An 18692-nucleotide genomic window follows, 5' to 3' on the forward strand; every position below is an offset into this window, starting at 1 on the left:
AGGCATTACAAATAGGTACATGCCCTACTTCTTGGTGAAACTCTCTTGACAAACCAAGCTTCTGATCTTCTGCTGAAGAGGCCTTGTCTGAAGAGAGATCCAGTAAAGTGCCCTGGGTTTCGGACCTCTCCATCTTTCTCTTGGGTAAACATCTTTATCTCTAAGCCTTATAAAGCATGTTTTCCCCTGGGTTTTCCACTGGAGTGTCGTGGGCTGTTATGGTGATTATTGTGACAATGGCAACACTGATATGACCAGAGTAAAATAGTAACTCAAGTAACGCTACTGATGGTTATCAAGGGCCAAAGTCTCTTGCCATTTACTGCTTTGATTTGAAATTCCCATTGTCTCGTAAACCTCACTACGACACCTCATGCATTGGTGAAGATTAATTTCTTTCTATCTGACTTACATGTAAGAGTTACTAAGTTTTGTTTTCTCCCATGGTTTAATCATGAAACATTTTGAAGCAAATAGCCTTGAAATCTGTGACCACTGAGACACAAACAGCATCCTCACCACACTAGGAAGAAAGCAAGAATAGGCTGTTTTGTTTCTCTGTCTTGTCCCCCACATTCTTGGTTCTCTTTGTGTGTTGGACATTGTATTTTTTTTAAATATTTGTAGAAATAATTTAAAGAAATCCAATAAAGATGATCTCTACTTCTAGAGTGAATTTTATTTCCTTTTGCCAGTCTCATGGGCACACATAACTCTAATTTCAGACTTTGAGGTGTTCTTGCCAACCTTAATGACTTAAAACCTAGCCTCAGCCTGTGCAAGGGTGGGTTTGCTTCCAGTTAATCTTCACTTTTGCATGCAGCCCTTAAGGTCCCAACCCAAAGCAGGGCATGGTTATCAGAGTCCTTGCCTTGGTAAGCCGAATTTCCCCTCATCCAGAAAAGTTATAAAAAACACACTGTAGCATCTGAGACAACAGTTTCAGATCAGCAAATGTCCTGGGGAAAATGCATCCTCAAAATTTGGGCTTACCTTTATGAATTCCTTCTCCACTTCCAAATTTGGACCTGGTAATTCTTTACTATCTCTTAACTATTTGATGCTATTAAGATTTTTAATATCTTTTCCTCATTTTTTAAATCTGTCTTCAGTGGGATGGTTGATCTAAATTACCTAGTCCACAATTTAAGTCCAAAGGTAAAACAGGTCAACCTAGATAACAATTATATTAAAAATAGCTAAGGCTTAAAGGTTTACTCTATGCTGAGTACTCTATGTACTTGATCTCATTTAATGCTCCTGGTATCCTGTAAGTATTTTTATTGCCATTTTACTAATGAGGAAACAGGCTTAGAATGGGCTAATACCTTGGTCATGTTCTCCCAGCTAGCAAGTGGTAGAGCTGGGATTCAGATCCAGCCCTGTCTGAGCCCAGCTGATGTTCTCAATCACTCCCCTCATCAGACCTAATCCTTTCAATGAGCTAAAGGCCCAATGTGGCCATCGCCTCTGCTATACAGTTTCCCATGACACAGGCCTGTCCCATATTCTCACTAGAGAAAGCCTCACCCCTGTTCCTTTCTATTGTATTTTCCTTCGGATGTTAAGGTAAGAAGCAGAAGTTTTTTTTAATTTCCTTTTGCAAAACTCCCCCATATGTTTCTGGCTTGTGGCTGAGAAGAACACAGGTGTTTGTGTCACGTGCCATCTCGAGATTAGGGAAAAGGAAACCAGCTAGTGACCCCAGTTGGCCTCCAACAGTGGTTTGCACCAGATTGTGGTACAGGTGATAATGCTTCCCTGGGTTCTGATTTCTCAGCTTATCTAACAGTCACTCTGCTTTCTTGTCTCCCTCACTTGCCCAAAGCTACCATTATCTGCCCCTTTATCCCTTGGGTCCCATTCAACCTGAAGCTAACTTACCAGGAAACCAACCTCGTCCTATACAGGCAGACCTTGTTTAGTACACTCCCCAGTTCCACAGCATCTTGCTTAAGAAAAGCCTTCAGTTTTCCTTTAGTTTATTAATATATTCAGTCAATACGCTTATTTAAGATCTGCTATATTCAAGACACTGTCCAGGCCTGCTGTTTATATACAAAAGAAGAAGAGGCCCTGGCTGGGTAGCTCACTTGTCCCGATATGAGCATTGTCCCAATATGGCAAGGCTGCGGGTTCAATCCCCAGTCAGGACGGATACGAGAATCAGCCAATAAATGCATAACTAAGTGGAACAACAAATCAATCTATCTCTATCTTTTCCTCTCTCTCTCTAAAATATCAATTAATTAAATAAAAATGGCCTGAGCCGTGTGGCTCAGTTGGTTTGGCGTCACCCAGTGCACTGAAGGGTTGCTGGTTCAGTTCCTGGTCAGGGCACGTGCCCGGGTTTCGGGCTTGCTCCCTGGTCAGGGACGTGCAGGAGGCAGGCGATCGATGTTCTGCTCTCACATGGATGTTCCTCTCTCTCCCTTTCCCTTCCTCTCTAAAAATCAATAAAAAAAATCTTTTTAGAAAAAAAATGAAGAAGAAATGGTCTCTGTCTCCACAATGCTGAGATGAGGCCCTGAAAGGGTCAAACCACAAGTGATAAGTACCATCAGATATGCACGGATGACAGGCCCGGGGAGTGCCAGAGGGAGATACTGTGTCTGTCTGGGAAAGGCTTCATGGGAGAGAGGCACCCCACTTGGCCTTGAAAATGGAATAAAATGGGAATCTGAGCAAAGGAAGAGAGCATCTTGGACAAAGACACAGCATGAATGAGGCGCAGAGGGGTGAAGGCAGGGCGTGTGCTAAAACCAAGTGGTTCGGTCGTGCCAGGCATGGAATTGGTCAGGAGCTCTTGGCCCTGCCCTCGGAGGCTCCTGAGGTGCTGAAATAGGAGGCCAGGAACACCCCAATGAAGGCAAAGCCTGGCACCCTGGGGCCAGAGACATGTTCAGTCTGGCAAGATGCTGTTAGAAATACTTGAGCCAATTTTGAAAATCAGATTTCACATAAAAATCCAGATTTCTGGTTTCTTCTGAAACTTGAAGGATCTGGGAACTCAGGGTGCCTTTTTTCCAGGATGGCAGTTGGCGGGAACTGCAGGATGGCTGCCTGCTTTCAGTAGGGTGTGGTTTCTGCCTTCCCTCCCCAGAACCCGGATTGCTTCTCCCTTGACTGCACCTGCTCAGCCCAGAGGCAGGCCAGGTGCTGCAGGCCAGGTGCACACGCGCCGAAGCAAATGTGGAGACATGAATGATGGACCCTAAGGGCCTCTCTTCCAGCTCGCTGATTCCCGCACGGGGTGGTTTTCAGGGATCCCTAGACCTGGCTGCTACCCCAAAGACAGGCTCTTCCTCTTTACAATTTCAGCATGCACAGCTCTCAAAATTATGAGATGTGGAAGTATTTAAAGCATCTCTAAAAACAGCTCATGCTGCCCAGGATCTGAGGCTCAAAGTGTTGTAAATCAAACACATCAAAGTACGGGGAGGGTCTGTTTGCTTGTTTTTATGCAAGCGATTAATTAGAAAGCTGACACAACCCAGTCTCTGGACTTTTGATCCTACCCTGCCAGGGCCCAGCCCTGGAGATTTATTAAATGGACTCTCCCTGACCTAAATGTCTACAGTCGGCCCCCTTCTCTGCCTCATAGCTCTTCTCAGTGTCCACCTTCAGACTCCTCCATTAGCTGACAAGAACGGTACTAGCACCTGAGGAAGGTCGGATTCCTCATCGGGGCAGAAAACCCACTTCTGGAAAAATGCAGATCCTCTCCCAGGGCGATCAGGAAAGCAGTGGGAGCAGCGGTCGGGCGCAGAGCCCCAGGAGTCCCCCAACTTAGCCCCCTTCTGCCGCAACACTAAGGTCCGTTTGGTCATTCCTAAGTGTAAGCTCTTGTAACTATAAATAAATACACAGAATGAAAGGAATGCAGAAAATAATAATGAACCAGGGGAAAGGGGAAAGAGAAACAGACCCTGAGTCCATTGAGAAAGTTGGTTTTAAATGCCCTTTGTGTAGCCGGTCCATGCATGCCTCGCCGCGCAGCTGCCCGGGACAATTCTTCCAAAACCTATGTCCCCTTCGCTGGGCCTTGGTGTTCCTCGGAGGCTGGGTTCAGTAACTCGGGGACAGTAGGAAGGTTTTTGTGTACTACGTCAAGCAGGAAGAAAAGGCCTGATGAACCACAGAACTGGATACTTTGTAAGGGACAGAACAGTCAGCACTTTGCTTCGAGGAGAGAACACACAATTGGCATGAAAATGACCCGGGCGATGGGCAGGGAGGAAGGCGTCCAAGAGCAGATTTCTGGCTCGTTCCCTCAGCCCTCACAGCACGGATCGCTGTGCGCCCTGGATGTGTCTGACCAGATGCAAAACGCTGGTCCCATTTAAATGCCATTTGTGGACCAATGTGAATTAGATGGTAACGTCGGGAATGCTGGAAACGCGGAGGTTGTATTTTGTTGGCTTTGTCCCCTTGTGGTTTGCACCATCTGTTTCTTTTAATGCATAAACAAGGGAAATGACTGGTTTGGAATACAAAGTTTTTTAAAAAACCAGATGACCACAGGCATCCTCTAAATGAGAAAGAGAGAGCAAGTTGGGGCTCTGTGACATTTGTCAGGAAGTGAGATGTTAAATGCCGGGAAGCATTAATGCCCTGCCAGGGAAGCTCCACAAAGGCTAGGAAAAGCCCGTCCGGCCCTGCCTTCCTGAGGTCACGCCCTGTGTTTACATTTCACCAGGGTTATTTTCAGACACCAACACCACCCACCCACCCACCCTCCCTTCTTAAGCTAAAGATGAAGCCGCTCAGCCGCCCTTTAGCATAACCGCCCTGGGCTTTCTATTAGCATTACTGCTAACTTGGCAACCGTGGACAGAATCCACTCTTAGCAACTTTTAGAATGAACAAAAGCTGTGTTGTGAGCGTGTTCTAATATAAAGCCAAGCTAGAGAGCTATAAATAGAGGAGTGGATGAGATAGACTAAGAGAAGATACTTCATTTCTCTCCTCGACAATAGTGAAAAAAATTTTATAAGAGTATTAGGGGCACAGTGTGTTTTTCTTGAGCAAAGGACATCATTCTGCTTTAAAAAAAGGAGGTTTGCTCTGCACAATACAGTGGCCACTCAATAGAATGGTTCTGCATGCTCCTTGCCAACAAACTTTAAAGCAATAGATTCCTGTTTTAAACCAGAGCCAGTAGAGAGATTTGATGGGGTGGTGACTGCATACTAATCTCTTTTACCTTCATTGCAAGAAACCATCAGCCACAAGCAGCAATGATTTAAAACCAAACTCAACTAGGGCATTTTAGAGCCCCCGGGGAGAAGAGCAAGCATTTGGCCGAGTTCCACCGGTTTCAGCATAAGACGGACATGAGCATTTTCCACATAGTTTTGCAGGCAGCCTGACGCCAGAGTTTTCATATTAGAGAAAGGGTAAAAGATGATGGTCTCTTAGGGAACAGCCAACTCTTCCTAATTTGCAAGGTCTGTGCTCAGAAATGTCATGGGCCATACTGAGGTGGGTGCCTTTAGTCATTCAGGGGCAGGGCTTAGGCAGAAACAAGGCCCTGGTAACTTAGCCCTTGGAGAATTAAATATATTTCAAAGTGAGTTTAAGTTCCAATAACTTCTCTGTCCGTGCTTAGGACACAATGAAGTATGTAGATATGAAAGCACGAGCCTGTTGGGTGCAATTGGTGTTGTTGACATTGGCTCCAGGGGCCGGGGTTGTGATGAGTAGACTTGACTTCTGACATCCCTTGGACTTACTTGGGTATTTTTCTCCAATGTTTGCTCCCTGATGGAAATGGGAAAACGATTAGAGACCTCAACTCTGTTCCTGGGACTCCCTGACTCAGTATTTCACTTGTTTCCTAAGTTAGATTGAAAGCTACTGGAGGCTTCATGAAAGTACCCTAGTGGCCTGTGGAATTTTAGTTTTAATCATAATAGTGGCAGATGGGGAGGCAGCTCAGGGAAGGCATGAGAGGAATTTTAAGTGGCTGACCTCTATTTACCTTATTCACGTTACAAATAGTTTCGGAGCCTTAATTCCCGCCCCCGCCCCCCCTCCCCCCATGCCCTGTTTTTGATGCTCTAAAGCAATGAGCTAGGACATACATAACTTGAAAGTGATTCTCCCTTAAAGCACATTTTAGGAATTGAGACTTTATCTGACCAGCTTTGAGATGATTTTGCTACCATGGGGAAGGGGGATAGAGATATTTCAGGGACTCACTCTTCACTGGGATTCAAGAGGGATTAAAATTTACTGACCTGGTGTCCCCTTGTCTCCTTCCTTCTCTCTCTTCCTTATTTCGTTGGGATTTTCTTTCTTTTGATGAGGGAGAGGAGGGAGGAGCATTTGATGAGGAGGCTAGGAGGTTCATTCACTCAGGACTTGGGCTTGGAATTTTACACCTCTGTGTCTTCTTGCCCACAGGTGATAACCCCAGTGCGGACAGGCCATGGCTATGTGTACGAGTACCCATCCAGATACCAAAAGGACATCTACGATATCCCTCCTTCCCATACCACTCAAGGGGTATGTACCAGGACGTGGTCCCCAGGGGACAGGAGCACTTCAGGTGGCTGGCATTCCTTCAGGGCTACAAAGGAAAGAAAAATTCCAAATTATGTATATTTCATATGAAGCTTGGTTTGTCTATACAGGAGCCGTTGTATTCAATGTTATTTAAATTATATTTTCTGGATTTGCTTTACCCAGAAACCCTAGACTTTAAACTGACAAAGCTTTTGTTGCTTATCACTTTGTCATTTTCTTTCTGGAAGTATATAATTTCAACCGCAGTTTTAAAGTACAGACAGTGTAGCTATTCCACTTAAGATCATTTTTATACTCAATCTAAGTCAAAGAATAAGAAATTTAAATAGAGAAATTTCACCAACTTCATATTGCATAGAGCTGTTAAAGAGGAAGGATATATATATATATATAAGCTGGTAAGTAAACCCATAATTAAAAGCTTAATAGCGTAAAAAACAACCAGTGTAAGACATTTCCATTCCAGGTAACTCAGGTGTTTCTTTTCAGGTATATGACATCCCTCCATCATCGGTGAAAGGCCCTATGTTTTCAGTTCCAGCGGGAGAGATGAAACCTCAAGGGGTCTATGACATCCCCCCTACCAAAGGGGTAAGTGAGCTCCTACAGAGCAACAAAAAAGCGTGTGTGTGTGTGTTTACTGAGATAAAACAGGAAGGGCACACCAAAGGGGACAAACTAGCCTCTGTGAGAGAGTAAGGGATGGGGGGGAGGAGAGAGGGAGAAAGGAAAGGTAATAATTAAAGATAACCCTAGGGAGTCCACATTTAGAGCCCCCCAGTAAACATGGGATAGTCAATAAGAAGGTAACGTCATTCATTCAGCTTGGCAAGCAACTAATGTATCTCATGTACATAGGGTGTCACAGCTCACTCAGTCCATGCGTAAGTGTTGATGAGTTTGACACACTCTGCTACGCCCAGGAGGAGGCCCAGCAGGAAGGACAGTCACCCTTACCTTACAGATGAGGGAAGTGTGTCTCAGAACATCCAAGTGGCTTATTAAGTATCACACGGCTGGTAGATCAGGGAGAGACCTGGGGTCTTCTGACACCTAGTGCGGTGTGTTAACGCACAACCTGCCTCTCGGCCTGAACCCTCCAGGGAAGGGTACCCAGGAGGTGGACTGGGACCCCCGGAGAGCCACTCAGCCAGGAGAGGCCACCACGTGACAGGCAGCACTGGGGCCAGGGGAAGGATGTACTTGTCAAAAGGTGAAGGAAGGGGGAGCAGAGCAGTCTTGGAAATACCTCGCATTGGTGGGTGGAGGCGCAGGGAAGGCAGCAAGCGGGACTGAGAATCCAGGCCTTCATTCTAACGCACAGCTGTTCCCACGTGTTCACAGGACCAGCTCAGCACACACTAGCTTCGGTTTGTACTTGCTTTTCAGGTGTACGCCATCCCACCCCCTGCCTGCCGCGATGAAGTGGGGCTCAGGGAGAAGGAGTATGACTTTCCCCCTCCGATGAGACAAGCTGGAAGGCCGGATGTCCGACCCGAGGGCGTGTATGACATCCCCCCGACCGGCACCAAGCTGGTGGCGAATGACCTCCACATGAAATACAACTGTGATGCTCCAGGAGCTGCGGAACTGGCGACACGAAGACACCAAAGCATTTCCCTGAAACACTCGCCCCCACAGCTGGGGCGGTCCGGTGTCCCTCAGAACGACGCGTATGACATCCCACGGGGGGTGCAGTTTCTGGAGCCCTCAGCAGAAACCAGTGAGAAAGCAAACCCCGAAGAAAGGGACGGCGTGTATGACGTCCCTCTGCACACCCCAGCGGATGCCAAAACCACTCAGGATGTGGTGGATGGAATCAACCGGTTATCTTTCTCCAGCACCGGCAGCACCAGGAGTAACATGTCCACGTCCTCCACCACCTCCAAGGAGTCGTCACTGTCGGCCTCCCCCTCTCAGGACAAGAGGCTCTTCCTGGACCCAGACACAGCCATTGAGAGACTCCATCGGCTCCAGCAGACCCTGGAGATGGGTGTCTCCAGCCTGATGGCCCTGGCCGCCACCACAGACTGGCGGTGTTACGGGTACATGGAGCAACACATCAATGAGATACGCACGGCGGTGGACAAGGTGGAGCTGTTCCTGAGGGACTACTTGCATTTCGCCAAGGGCGCCGTAGCAAATGCTTCCTGCCTCCCCGAGCTCACCCTCCACAACAAAATGAAGAGGGAGCTCCAGCGCGTGGAAGACTCCCACCAGATTCTGAGCCAGACCAGCCAGGACCTGAATGAGTGCAGCTGGTCCCTGAACATCCTGGCCGTCAACAAGCCCCAAAATAAGTGTGATGATCTGGACCGGTTTGTGATGGTGGCAAAGTCGGTGCCCGATGATGCCAAGCAGCTCACCACAACCATCAACACCAACGCCGAGGCCCTCTTCAGACCAGACCCCAGCAGCTCTCACGTGAAGAATGGGCCCGAGAGCATCATGAACTCCACTGAGTACCCCCACGCTGGATCCCAGATGCAGCTGCTGCATCCTGGAGACCACAAGGCCCAGGCCCTCAGCAAGGCATTGCCCCCAAGCCTGGGCAAGGACCAGCCTGTGGCTGACTGTAGCAGCAGCGACGGCTCTGAAAGGAGCTGGATGGATGATTATGACTATGTCCACCTACAGGTAAAGCAATCAGACTCCTAAAGCACCTACATTCACGTTCAGGGAGCCCAGGACTAAGGCCTGTGAAGCTGGAAGGCTGGGCTACCAAAGGAGAGAACATGATTAATGTGAATCCAAGTGGTTTGCTAATTAGAGGCAATGTGCAGGATGACGAATACTGGCCTGAAAGTCCAGAGTCCTCTGCTTGAGACCTTTCTCAGACACTAATTGTGTCACCAACTTATGTAACCTCTCTGGGTCTTAATGACCTCATTTGCAAAATGAATGAAGCACGGGGTTGTATTAGATCCCATTGGTGGAAGATACTCCACAAGTAGGAGAGGGGGCCTTGGATAATCATACCAGCTCCACTTCTATTTGCATTTTATTATATAGTTCCACATGGTGTTTTCTTTTTTAAAAGGTGGGATGGGAAGTTTAACTGTTAAGAAAAAATTATTGAAAGCCTCTGCACTAGAGAATTTCTAAGGTCCTATCATCTCTACTCTATGTGTGTGTGTGCGTGTGTGTGTGTTTGTGATTACTTACAGAAAACTTAACTCCGTCTCAGACTTACCTTGAAGGCCACCAGGCATTTGCCAATTGACCTAGAACTTAACCTGCATGTGGGAAACTGGACATTTACCATCTGCCTCCTGCAGGTGGAAATTCCACCAAGTTGACCTGGGATCCTGACAACTTGCCCTTTCACTTTTGGGGGTTAAAACATTCTACCAAGGTCCATTATTTAGAATTTGGCTTGCTATCGTATTCTGCCATTCTTTTCATTTGACTAAGAGCCAAAGATTATCCTGAGAGCTGTTTAACTACAATTCCCTTGAATGCAGGATACTGAGGAAGGAAGCACTGAGCCCCACCTAGCCCCACCTAAGGAAAGGGCTGGTTGTACAACTCTGCATATCGAAAAATATTATTATGGTGTGGAGTCGTAGATGACTCACAGAAACCAGAAGTGCAATGTGGACCACAGTCAGACCTGGGTTAGGAGGTTCATGGGGTCGCGTATAATCTGTTAGAAAAGGAACCTGAGAAATAGTACAGGACAAGAAGGCTTGAAGTGGTCATGGATAGCTTTCTCAGAACTTGCTAAAGAGGAACAGAGAGGGCGGCACCCTGCACGGAAACGGCTTTAGTTTGCAGCCCTAACTTACACAGTGACCCTGAAAGTCTGGCCCAGAAGCATGTCTCCTTGTCTGGGGTCCATGGGGGTCTAATTGGGCATGCGGGAAATCACAAGGCAGTGGGAAATGAAAGAGCACTGATGCATTTGTCGATGAAATTGTTAGCATAAGTGAATCCAGTGGTGATGTAATGTTTTCTTTATGTTGAAAAATAATAGGGTAAGGAAGAGTTTGAAAGGCAACAGAAAGAGCTGCTGGAGAAAGAAAATATCATCAAACAGAACAAGACGCAGCTGGAACATCACCAGGTAAGTTCAATCAGAACAAAACTCACTTGGTTTTGAAAAGATTTCCTGCTTAATAGGAAAGGTGGAACTTCAAAAGAGCATGATTTTGAGCCTTCCAGCACCCTTTGGTATAAATAAGCTCCAAGGCATATAATAGGGTGTAAGAACAAAGAGAAGGCTTATGGTCTTAGTAATCCAGCTGGTATACCTGGACTGCATCCAAACAGCAATTTTTCCAGGCTAAGCCTGTACATTAACATATTAGGGCTGTTTGGGTTAAGGCTGTTGATCTCAGTGAGCAAGAGCCACTCAAGTCAGCCCAAGCGAACAGGCTCTATAGTAAGGCCTTGGTGGGGAAATTCAGGAACAGAAAATGAAGATATAGCCACATCCAATGAGAACTAGGATTGTAAATTCTTTTTCCTTCTGTGCTTCCTTTGCTTCTCTCTAAATCCGCTTCCTTCTTCTCTATTTTGTAGATTCCTCTGCTTATCGACTTATTTGGCTCCCCTCTAACTTTACAGAACCCATAAATGGCCTTTCACAACCCTTTCTGTAGATGGCTTTTCGTCTCAGCTTCCTCAGCTGATGGTTGACTGCTTCTGTGGTTCATCAGATTCCTAAAAAAGAATCTGATTAGGCCATCTCTATTTATCTATAGGTTTGTCTGTCTGTGTGTCTACCTGTCTACCTACCTACCCATCTCTCCCCTACAACACAAGTCTGTGACTTGGCTGTTCTTGGTTGAATCTAAGGATAGGAGGGCAGGATCCAATGTTTTCAAAATATAGCCAAGTCCATTTACTAAGGGCTTGGGGCAGGGCAGAGTCATTCAAGAGTAGAGCTTGAGTGGGGCAGATAATGGTGGGTATTGCTAGTGCAAGGGCATAAAAATAAAGAGAAATGAATTGAGGATTTAGAAGCCTTTGTTTAGATGAAATAAAATGGCACACTGCATTCAGGAAACCAGAGTTCTAATCCTTACTTTCTGACTAATCAACTTTGTGCCCTTAGATGAGTCATTTAACCTCCCTGAACTTCAGTTACTTCTCTATGAAACGAGAAAATCCCTCACCCCTCTATCTAACAAGATGATGTATTTACGAACATATTTGCAAATGCATAAACTCAGTATCTTGTAGCATCACCCTGTCTCTGATTGCTTTGGCATTTGGCCAGATAAGGCTGCTGAGCTTTAGGTAACTTATTGAAACCATAGTAATTCCTAAGAAGAAAACAGATTCTGTAGAAAAGTAAAGCTCACTGTGCATTTCTTGGGGAAGGGGCTGGGTGAGTTTATCCCCGCTCTGACTCAGCCCTACCTCAGGGTGAAAGATTGACTGAGTCCAATGCTCAGGGTACAGATAGTCCCTACACTGCAAAAGACAGTCTCTCCCGAGAGTTGGTGGAATAGCTGGAAGTTATTATCATTGCAGTTTAAATAATACACTGTCTGAGGGTGGTAATAAGAGAAGGAAGAAACCTAGCACTCATTGAGTATGACTGTGGGGTGTCCTTTTCTTTCAACAACTCTGTGGAGTTGTTGTGATGCACAATTAGCATTCAGATTTCCTTAGAGATGCTCTTTTCTGTAGTGCATGGATAGTTACAGGAATTAGTCTTCCCTGTAGTGCTGGATAATAACAATTATAAATCTGGGCAGAAAGAGTAGGACTGGGTCATGGGTTGTCATTTGTACCAAGAAATGGGTCATGAGTTGTCATTTATACTAAGCATTGGGTAATGAGTTGTAGTTGTCATTTGTACCAAGAAATGGGTCATGGGTTGTCATATGTCTGAGTATCTTGAAGGACAGAGACAAGGTTTTCACCCAGAAGGAGCAAACTGTCAGCGATTTACTTGACAAAGAGATGCCTACCTTTGCTTTTCCCCTGCACCACTCAACATTTATAAACATTTACATAGAGCCTATACTGCACCAAACATCATCCTAAGCACTTTGTAAATATTAACTCATATAACTTTCATAAAGGTGCAGGTAACAGAGCTGGGTTTAAACCCTGTGCTGCCTTCAGTCTAAGCACAGAGGAGGCCAATCATCCAATGATAGAAAGTCAGAGCTGGAGGATTTCATAGGGATCACCTTTCTCAACTTCTACATTTTACAGTTTAGGAAGGCAAGGCAACTTGACCAAGGCCTCACATCTAATAAGCACCTGGGATTGACATCTGTCTTTTAACTCCAAGTCCTGGTTAATTTCCATTACAGCCCACTGCCTTACTCTTGATAAAATCTGCTTTTTTCCTTCCTTGAAGCTAAGTCAGTTCCAGTTGTTGGAACAAGAGATCACCAAACCCGTGGAAAACGACATGTCCAAGTGGAAGCCCTCTCAGAGCCTCCCGACCACAAACAGCAGCGTGGGCGCCCAGGACAGGCAGTTGCTTTGCTTCTACTATGACCAGTGCGAGACCCATTTCATTTCCCTCCTCAATGCCATCGACGCTCTGTTCAGCTGCGTCAGCTCGGCCCAGCCCCCGCGGATCTTCGTGGCGCACAGCAAGTTTGTCATCCTGAGCGCGCACAAACTGGTGTTCATTGGAGACACGCTGACAAGGCAGGTCGCTGCCCAGGACATTCGCAACAAAGTGATGAACTCCAGCAACCAGCTCTGCGAACTGCTCAAGACTATAGTGTTGGCCACCAAGAAGGCGGCGCTCCACTATCCCAGCACCACGGCCTTGCAGGAGATGGTGCACCAGGTGACAGACTTGTCCAGGAACGCGCAGCTCTTCAAGCGCTCGCTGCTGGAGATGGCGACGTTCTGAGAACGCAGGGGAACTGGGGACCGAGTGGGAAAACTGGAAGCACTATCTGGTTTTTGTAAATGGTATCTATTTTTGTAGATATTTTATATGGAAATGAAATATTTTAACATTTGATGGGTTAGACAACATTCAGAAATTCAGGGAGCTAGAGGGGGAACATTTTGTGCGTGTGGTTCTTACGCACACAGGAAGCATCTAGAACATAACTGTACAGAAGCTTGTCCACGTGCGTGTATGCCTGTGTATTCATGTTCGTTTGTACATGTGAGTCTGATACATTCCATTAAAAAACCATGAATTAAGAAGCACCTTAGTAAGCACCTCCTAATGCTGCATTTTTTAATTTTTTTTTTTTTTTTTTTTTTTAGAAAACATACCAGCTGGTTGTAATATTACTCTACATATACTAGCAATTTGTTCTGAGCCTGTCACTTCCACATCTGGGGAGCATAGTATGTTTGCAAGTGTTCACCTCCCAAATCACGAGGCATGGTATAACCTGTCCTTGTTTGAAACCCCTCCCCAAATCGGGCACATTAGTGACAAATGTCTCACTTCTGGTTGAAAAAGGCCTCTTAGAGAAAAAGTTTCAGAAAGTGTGTGTTGATACAAGTTCCTATATTTTGGGTGCCAGAAAGGGAAGAGACGCGTGTGGCAAGAAACCAAGTCCCCAGTTAGGGCTGGGCTATTTCAACACTGAGGACGTCCCAGTTAGAGGAGAGCATGTGTTTCCCAGGGTTATTTAATGGTCTGGATTTTCGAGTGATTTGGCCATGAGGTTTTCCAAATGATGTTTTCAGATTCGCAAAAACCATATCTTTGCAGCGGGAATATATAAAGACATATCAGACTATAATCATCCATAAAAAGGATGCTTCCAGCTGCTGGGTGTCAGTAGAGGCCTTTTTGACTTTCAGCATTCACTTAGGTGCTACTATCCACCCCCACCCCCATTTCCTGAGGGGAGCTGGCCAGTTCCTTGTCACCTGAACTTTAGAGCCACCAGGCCACATCCAACTCTTAAGAGAATTCACTGTTTGATCTTGCACCCTCCGTAAAACATGCATTGGCAGACTTGACACTTAGAGTAGCTATACTGAGCCCATCTAGCCTTTACAGCTCTGTCTGGCCAAAAATCCTGTGTACACAGCCCACCACCATCTCAGGGCTCAGCACAGCATCGATTCCACAGTCTGTCTCCTTGCACCCGCTGGTGTTGACGTAGCACAGACACACCACAAGCCATCTGACTCATCACGGGGAAAGTAAAATACTTCCTGCCTGGTAAGGAAATATATTCACAAATTACCAAGTCAAGAAGCATGCTATCACCCTGGCTGGTGCAGCTCAGTTGGTTGAGTATTGTCCCCTGCACTGAGCGGTCACCAGTTCCATTCCCCGTCAGGGCACATGCCCGGGTTGCCTGCTCGAGCCCCAGGAGGGGGCGTGCAAAAGGCAGCCGAGCAATGGTTCTCTCTCATTGATGTTTTTCTCCAAAATCAATTAAAACATAAAATAAAAAGGGAGCACACTATCTGTGGCCTTTCAGTCCAGTTCTTATTGAATGGTTTTATTCCAGCCTATTTAAAAACGTTTTTATTTGCAGTATTTGCTTTGACAGAGTTAAGCTTGTTGTTTTAAACAACCAAATCGTTGGAACAAGACAAGATTTAAAGAGAAGACTGCATGATCTCAGTATGGTAAAATACCAGTGAAACTTAAGAGAAGGTGCTTTTCAAAACAACTGCTATTGTACTTCTCAAAGCTCTGCTCTACCAAAAGGATTAAAAGTCATATTGTTTTGTGACAAGTAAATGTGAGGGGAGGAAGGGGATTGGTAAAAATCAACAACACTTGAAAAGTGTAAAAGTATGTCCTTGTAGATTTCATTGTAAATGAGTATTTCTTAGGAGATGACAGACTTGTTCTAAGTGGTGACATTTCATGTTTTTAAAACCAAAATGTTCAATCTGTATTACTCTTTGTTATCTTGTATGTAGAGGCTATTTTAAATCATTAAATTTTTTAGATCTGTGTTTTCATAGCCACTGGGTTTTCTTTTCCATATTTCTCTCCTTATCACAGAATTAAATATAGGTTTCTCTTGGCACTCCTAATACAGAAAGTCATTTTATCAATACCATTGATCTGGATTTTTTAGGAAAATTGAGTTGTGTATTTTTTTATCTTGTGTCACTTCAGACTGTATTTGCATTTGAAGAAAATTCTGGGATCTGTGAACATTACCAAACCCAAATATCTGGAACAAGGTTTCTCTTGACCAGAAAGCCTGTACATTTAAGTCATGGGTAGGATGGTTCCTGCTATAACATGGATGCTGCCATTCATGTGGTTTTAGAATCAAAGGAAATTATTCCATTCATTCTGGAATAGACATAAAGAAAAAATTAAAAGAAAACTATATTCAATGAAAAAAGACACTCATAACCAGGTAAATTATTTTTAATGCTTAGACTGCTCTTTCAGGTATCCTACTGAGATTTATAAGTAGAGTTTTTAAATATACCTTGTCTCACTTGCCTTCATCTATAAACTTTAATTGATTTTCAGCAAAAGTGTCAAAGCACTTCAATGGGGAATGGAAAGTTTCTTGGGGGAAAAAAAATGATGCTGGAACAACTAGATCTCTCCATGAAAAAAAAAAAAAAAGAATACTTACCTTATGCCCCCCACAAAAATTAACTCAAATGGATCACAGACCTAAATGTAAAACTTAAGGCCCTGGCCAGGTAGCTCAGTTGGTTAGAGCATCACCCCAGTACACCAAGGTTTCAGGTTCATTCCCCGGTCAGGGCACATACAAGAATCAGCCAATGAATGCATACATAAGTGAACAAATTGATGTGTCTTTTTCTCTGTCTCCCTTTCTCTCTCTCATCAATAAATAAAAATTTTAAAAAATAAAACTAAATGTAAAACTTAATCCTAGAATACTTCTAGAAATAAAGGAGAAAATTTTTGTGTAGATAAAGTTTCCTTAGATAAAACACAAGGAAAACATGAATCATAAAAGAAAAAACTGATAATTTGGCCTTCTTCAAAATTACAAGCTTTTATTCTTTTAAGGAGACAAAAAGGTACAGAAGGGGGGAAAATATTTGCATCACACACATCAGCTGAGGATATGTACCCAAATAAGCAGACAACCAAATTCTTTTTAACTGAGCAAAATTTAGAACAGAAACTTCACAAAAGAAGACATGAATGTACAAATGAACAATAAGGGAAATTTAAACACGCTGAACAGAATCACTAAAATTAAAATGACAAGCCACACCAACTGCTGACGACAGGGAGCAATGGAGCTCTCAGACACTGCTGGCAGGAATGTGAAATGGTACCGACACTTTGGAACATTGATTGGTAGTTGGTTAAAAAATTAAGTTCATGCCTACCATGTGACCTAACATTTCTCTCCTAGGTATGTACCCAAGAGAAATAAAAGCATATTTCCATACAAAGACCTGTATAAGAATGTTTACAGCAGCTCTATTTGTAATAGCCAAAAGCTAGAAACAACCCAGTTGTCCATCTGTGTGATAAAGCCACATGATGGAATACTACACAGAAATAAAGGGAACCAAAGCACTGAAACAAAAGACAGCAAGAATGAATTTCAAAATCATTATGATGTATAAAAGAAGCTAGCCACAGAAAAAAAAGAGTATGTATGGTATGTCTCCATTTATGCAAAATTCTAGAAAATGCAAACCACAGTGACAGGAAGCAGATCAGTGATTACCTAGAAGAGGACTGGTGGGAGGAATGGATCACAGAGGAGCTCAGAGAAGCTTTTGGGAATGATAGAAATGCCTACTGTTTTGATTGTAGTGATGGCTTCATAGGTATATGCATGCCAAAACTCATCAAATTGAAAAACATAAAGTTTATTCTTTGTCAATTATTTTTTATTATTGTTGAAAAAATGGTCTAAACACTGCAATTAAAAATCAGAGGTTCTCAGACTGGATTTTTTTAAGCAAGACTAAACTATATGCTATTTTAAAAACACTTTAAATAAAAATATGCAGATAAGTTAAGAGCAAAGGGATAGAAAGAGATGTACCATGCACATTCTAATTAAAGAAACAAAAAGCTGGAGTGGTTATATTAGCAGAAAAAAGAGAATTCAGAAGGGGGCAAAAAAGGGTATTTCATAATAAAAAAGATCAACAAAAAAAGAAGACAAAACATTCCTAAATGTGTATGCACCATATCACAAAATTTAAAAATATGTGAAGCAAAAACTAATGTAGAGAAAGGAGAAATGGAAATTCTGTCATTGTAGGTGGAGATTTCGATATTCCTCTCTCGGTAATTAATAGAACAAGCAAACAAAACAAAACCAGTAATAATTGGTAAGGATGAAGCAACTGGAACAAACGCCCTGTGCTGCTGGTAAGAATGCAAATGGTACAACTGTTTTGGAAAATAGTTTGGCAATCTCCTATAAAGTTAAACATATGCTTACCATATAACCCAGCAATTCTAACCATAGATATTAATCCAAGAGAAATAAAACTATATGTCCACACAAAACACTAACTGCTTTATTCATCATTGTCTCAAATGGAAACAACCCTGCCCTGGCCAGATGGCTCGATTGGTTGGAGTGTGGTGCCATATGCCAAAAAGGTGGCCAGTTCCATCCCCAGGCAGGTGCATATGGGAGGCAACCAATCGACGTTTCTCTCTCACATCAATGTTTCTCTCTCTCTCTCTCTCTCTCTGTCTCTTTCTCTCTCTCTCTCCCCATTCCTCTCTCTCTCAAATCAATAAACATATCCTAGGGTGAAGATTTAAAAAAAATTAGGGGGGGGATGGGAGGGGGTGGAATGGATCATTGGGGAGAAAAGGGGATATCTGTAATATTTTAAGCAAAAATAAAATTTAAAAATTAAAAAAAAAAAAATTTAAAGAAAGAAAAAGAAACAACCCTAATGGCATCAACAGGTGAGTGGATAAATAAATTGTGGCCTACTGATACAATAAAATACTATTCAGCAATAAAAAAGAGTGAACTAATTATATAGGTAACAGCATCATGAATGGATCAACCTTAGAAACATTATGCTGAGAAAAAGTCAGACGGATAAAGAATACACATATATGAAGCTCTAGAAAGCACAAATCTAACTGCAGTAACAGAAACCACATCTGTGATTTCCTGAAGTCAGGGGTGGGAGTTGGGAATTATCTGGAAAAGAGTACAAAGAAACTTTTTCGTGTGGCAGATATGTTTTATTTTAGTGCTAGACATATGTTTTATATCAGTACTGTCTGTATATGATGGAAATGTCTCATAATT

At 43.7% G+C, this 18692-nt stretch overlaps 1 protein-coding gene across 2 annotated transcripts in view; it reads left to right on the plus strand.

Moving 5' to 3' along the window:
• Nucleotides 1-13714, plus strand: part of NEDD9 (neural precursor cell expressed, developmentally down-regulated 9) — a 110789-nt gene extending 97075 nt beyond the window's left edge. For both annotated transcript variants that reach the window (XM_087820642.1, XM_087820641.1), the window contains exons 3-7: nucleotides 6409-6510; nucleotides 7021-7122; nucleotides 7921-9168; nucleotides 10508-10597; nucleotides 12854-13714. In XM_087820642.1, coding sequence (XP_087676768.1) covers nucleotides 6409-6510; nucleotides 7021-7122; nucleotides 7921-9168; nucleotides 10508-10597; nucleotides 12854-13363 — 2052 coding nt within the window. In that variant the 3' untranslated portion in view covers nucleotides 13364-13714. The remainder of the gene's footprint in view (nucleotides 1-6408; nucleotides 6511-7020; nucleotides 7123-7920; nucleotides 9169-10507; nucleotides 10598-12853) is intronic.
• The last annotated feature ends 4978 nt before the right edge of the window (nucleotides 13715-18692 follow it).

This window comes from Miniopterus natalensis, chromosome 9 (assembly GCF_054644295.1).
Source record: "Miniopterus natalensis isolate mMinNat1 chromosome 9, mMinNat1.hap1, whole genome shotgun sequence".
NCBI lineage: Eukaryota > Metazoa > Chordata > Mammalia > Chiroptera > Miniopteridae > Miniopterus > Miniopterus natalensis.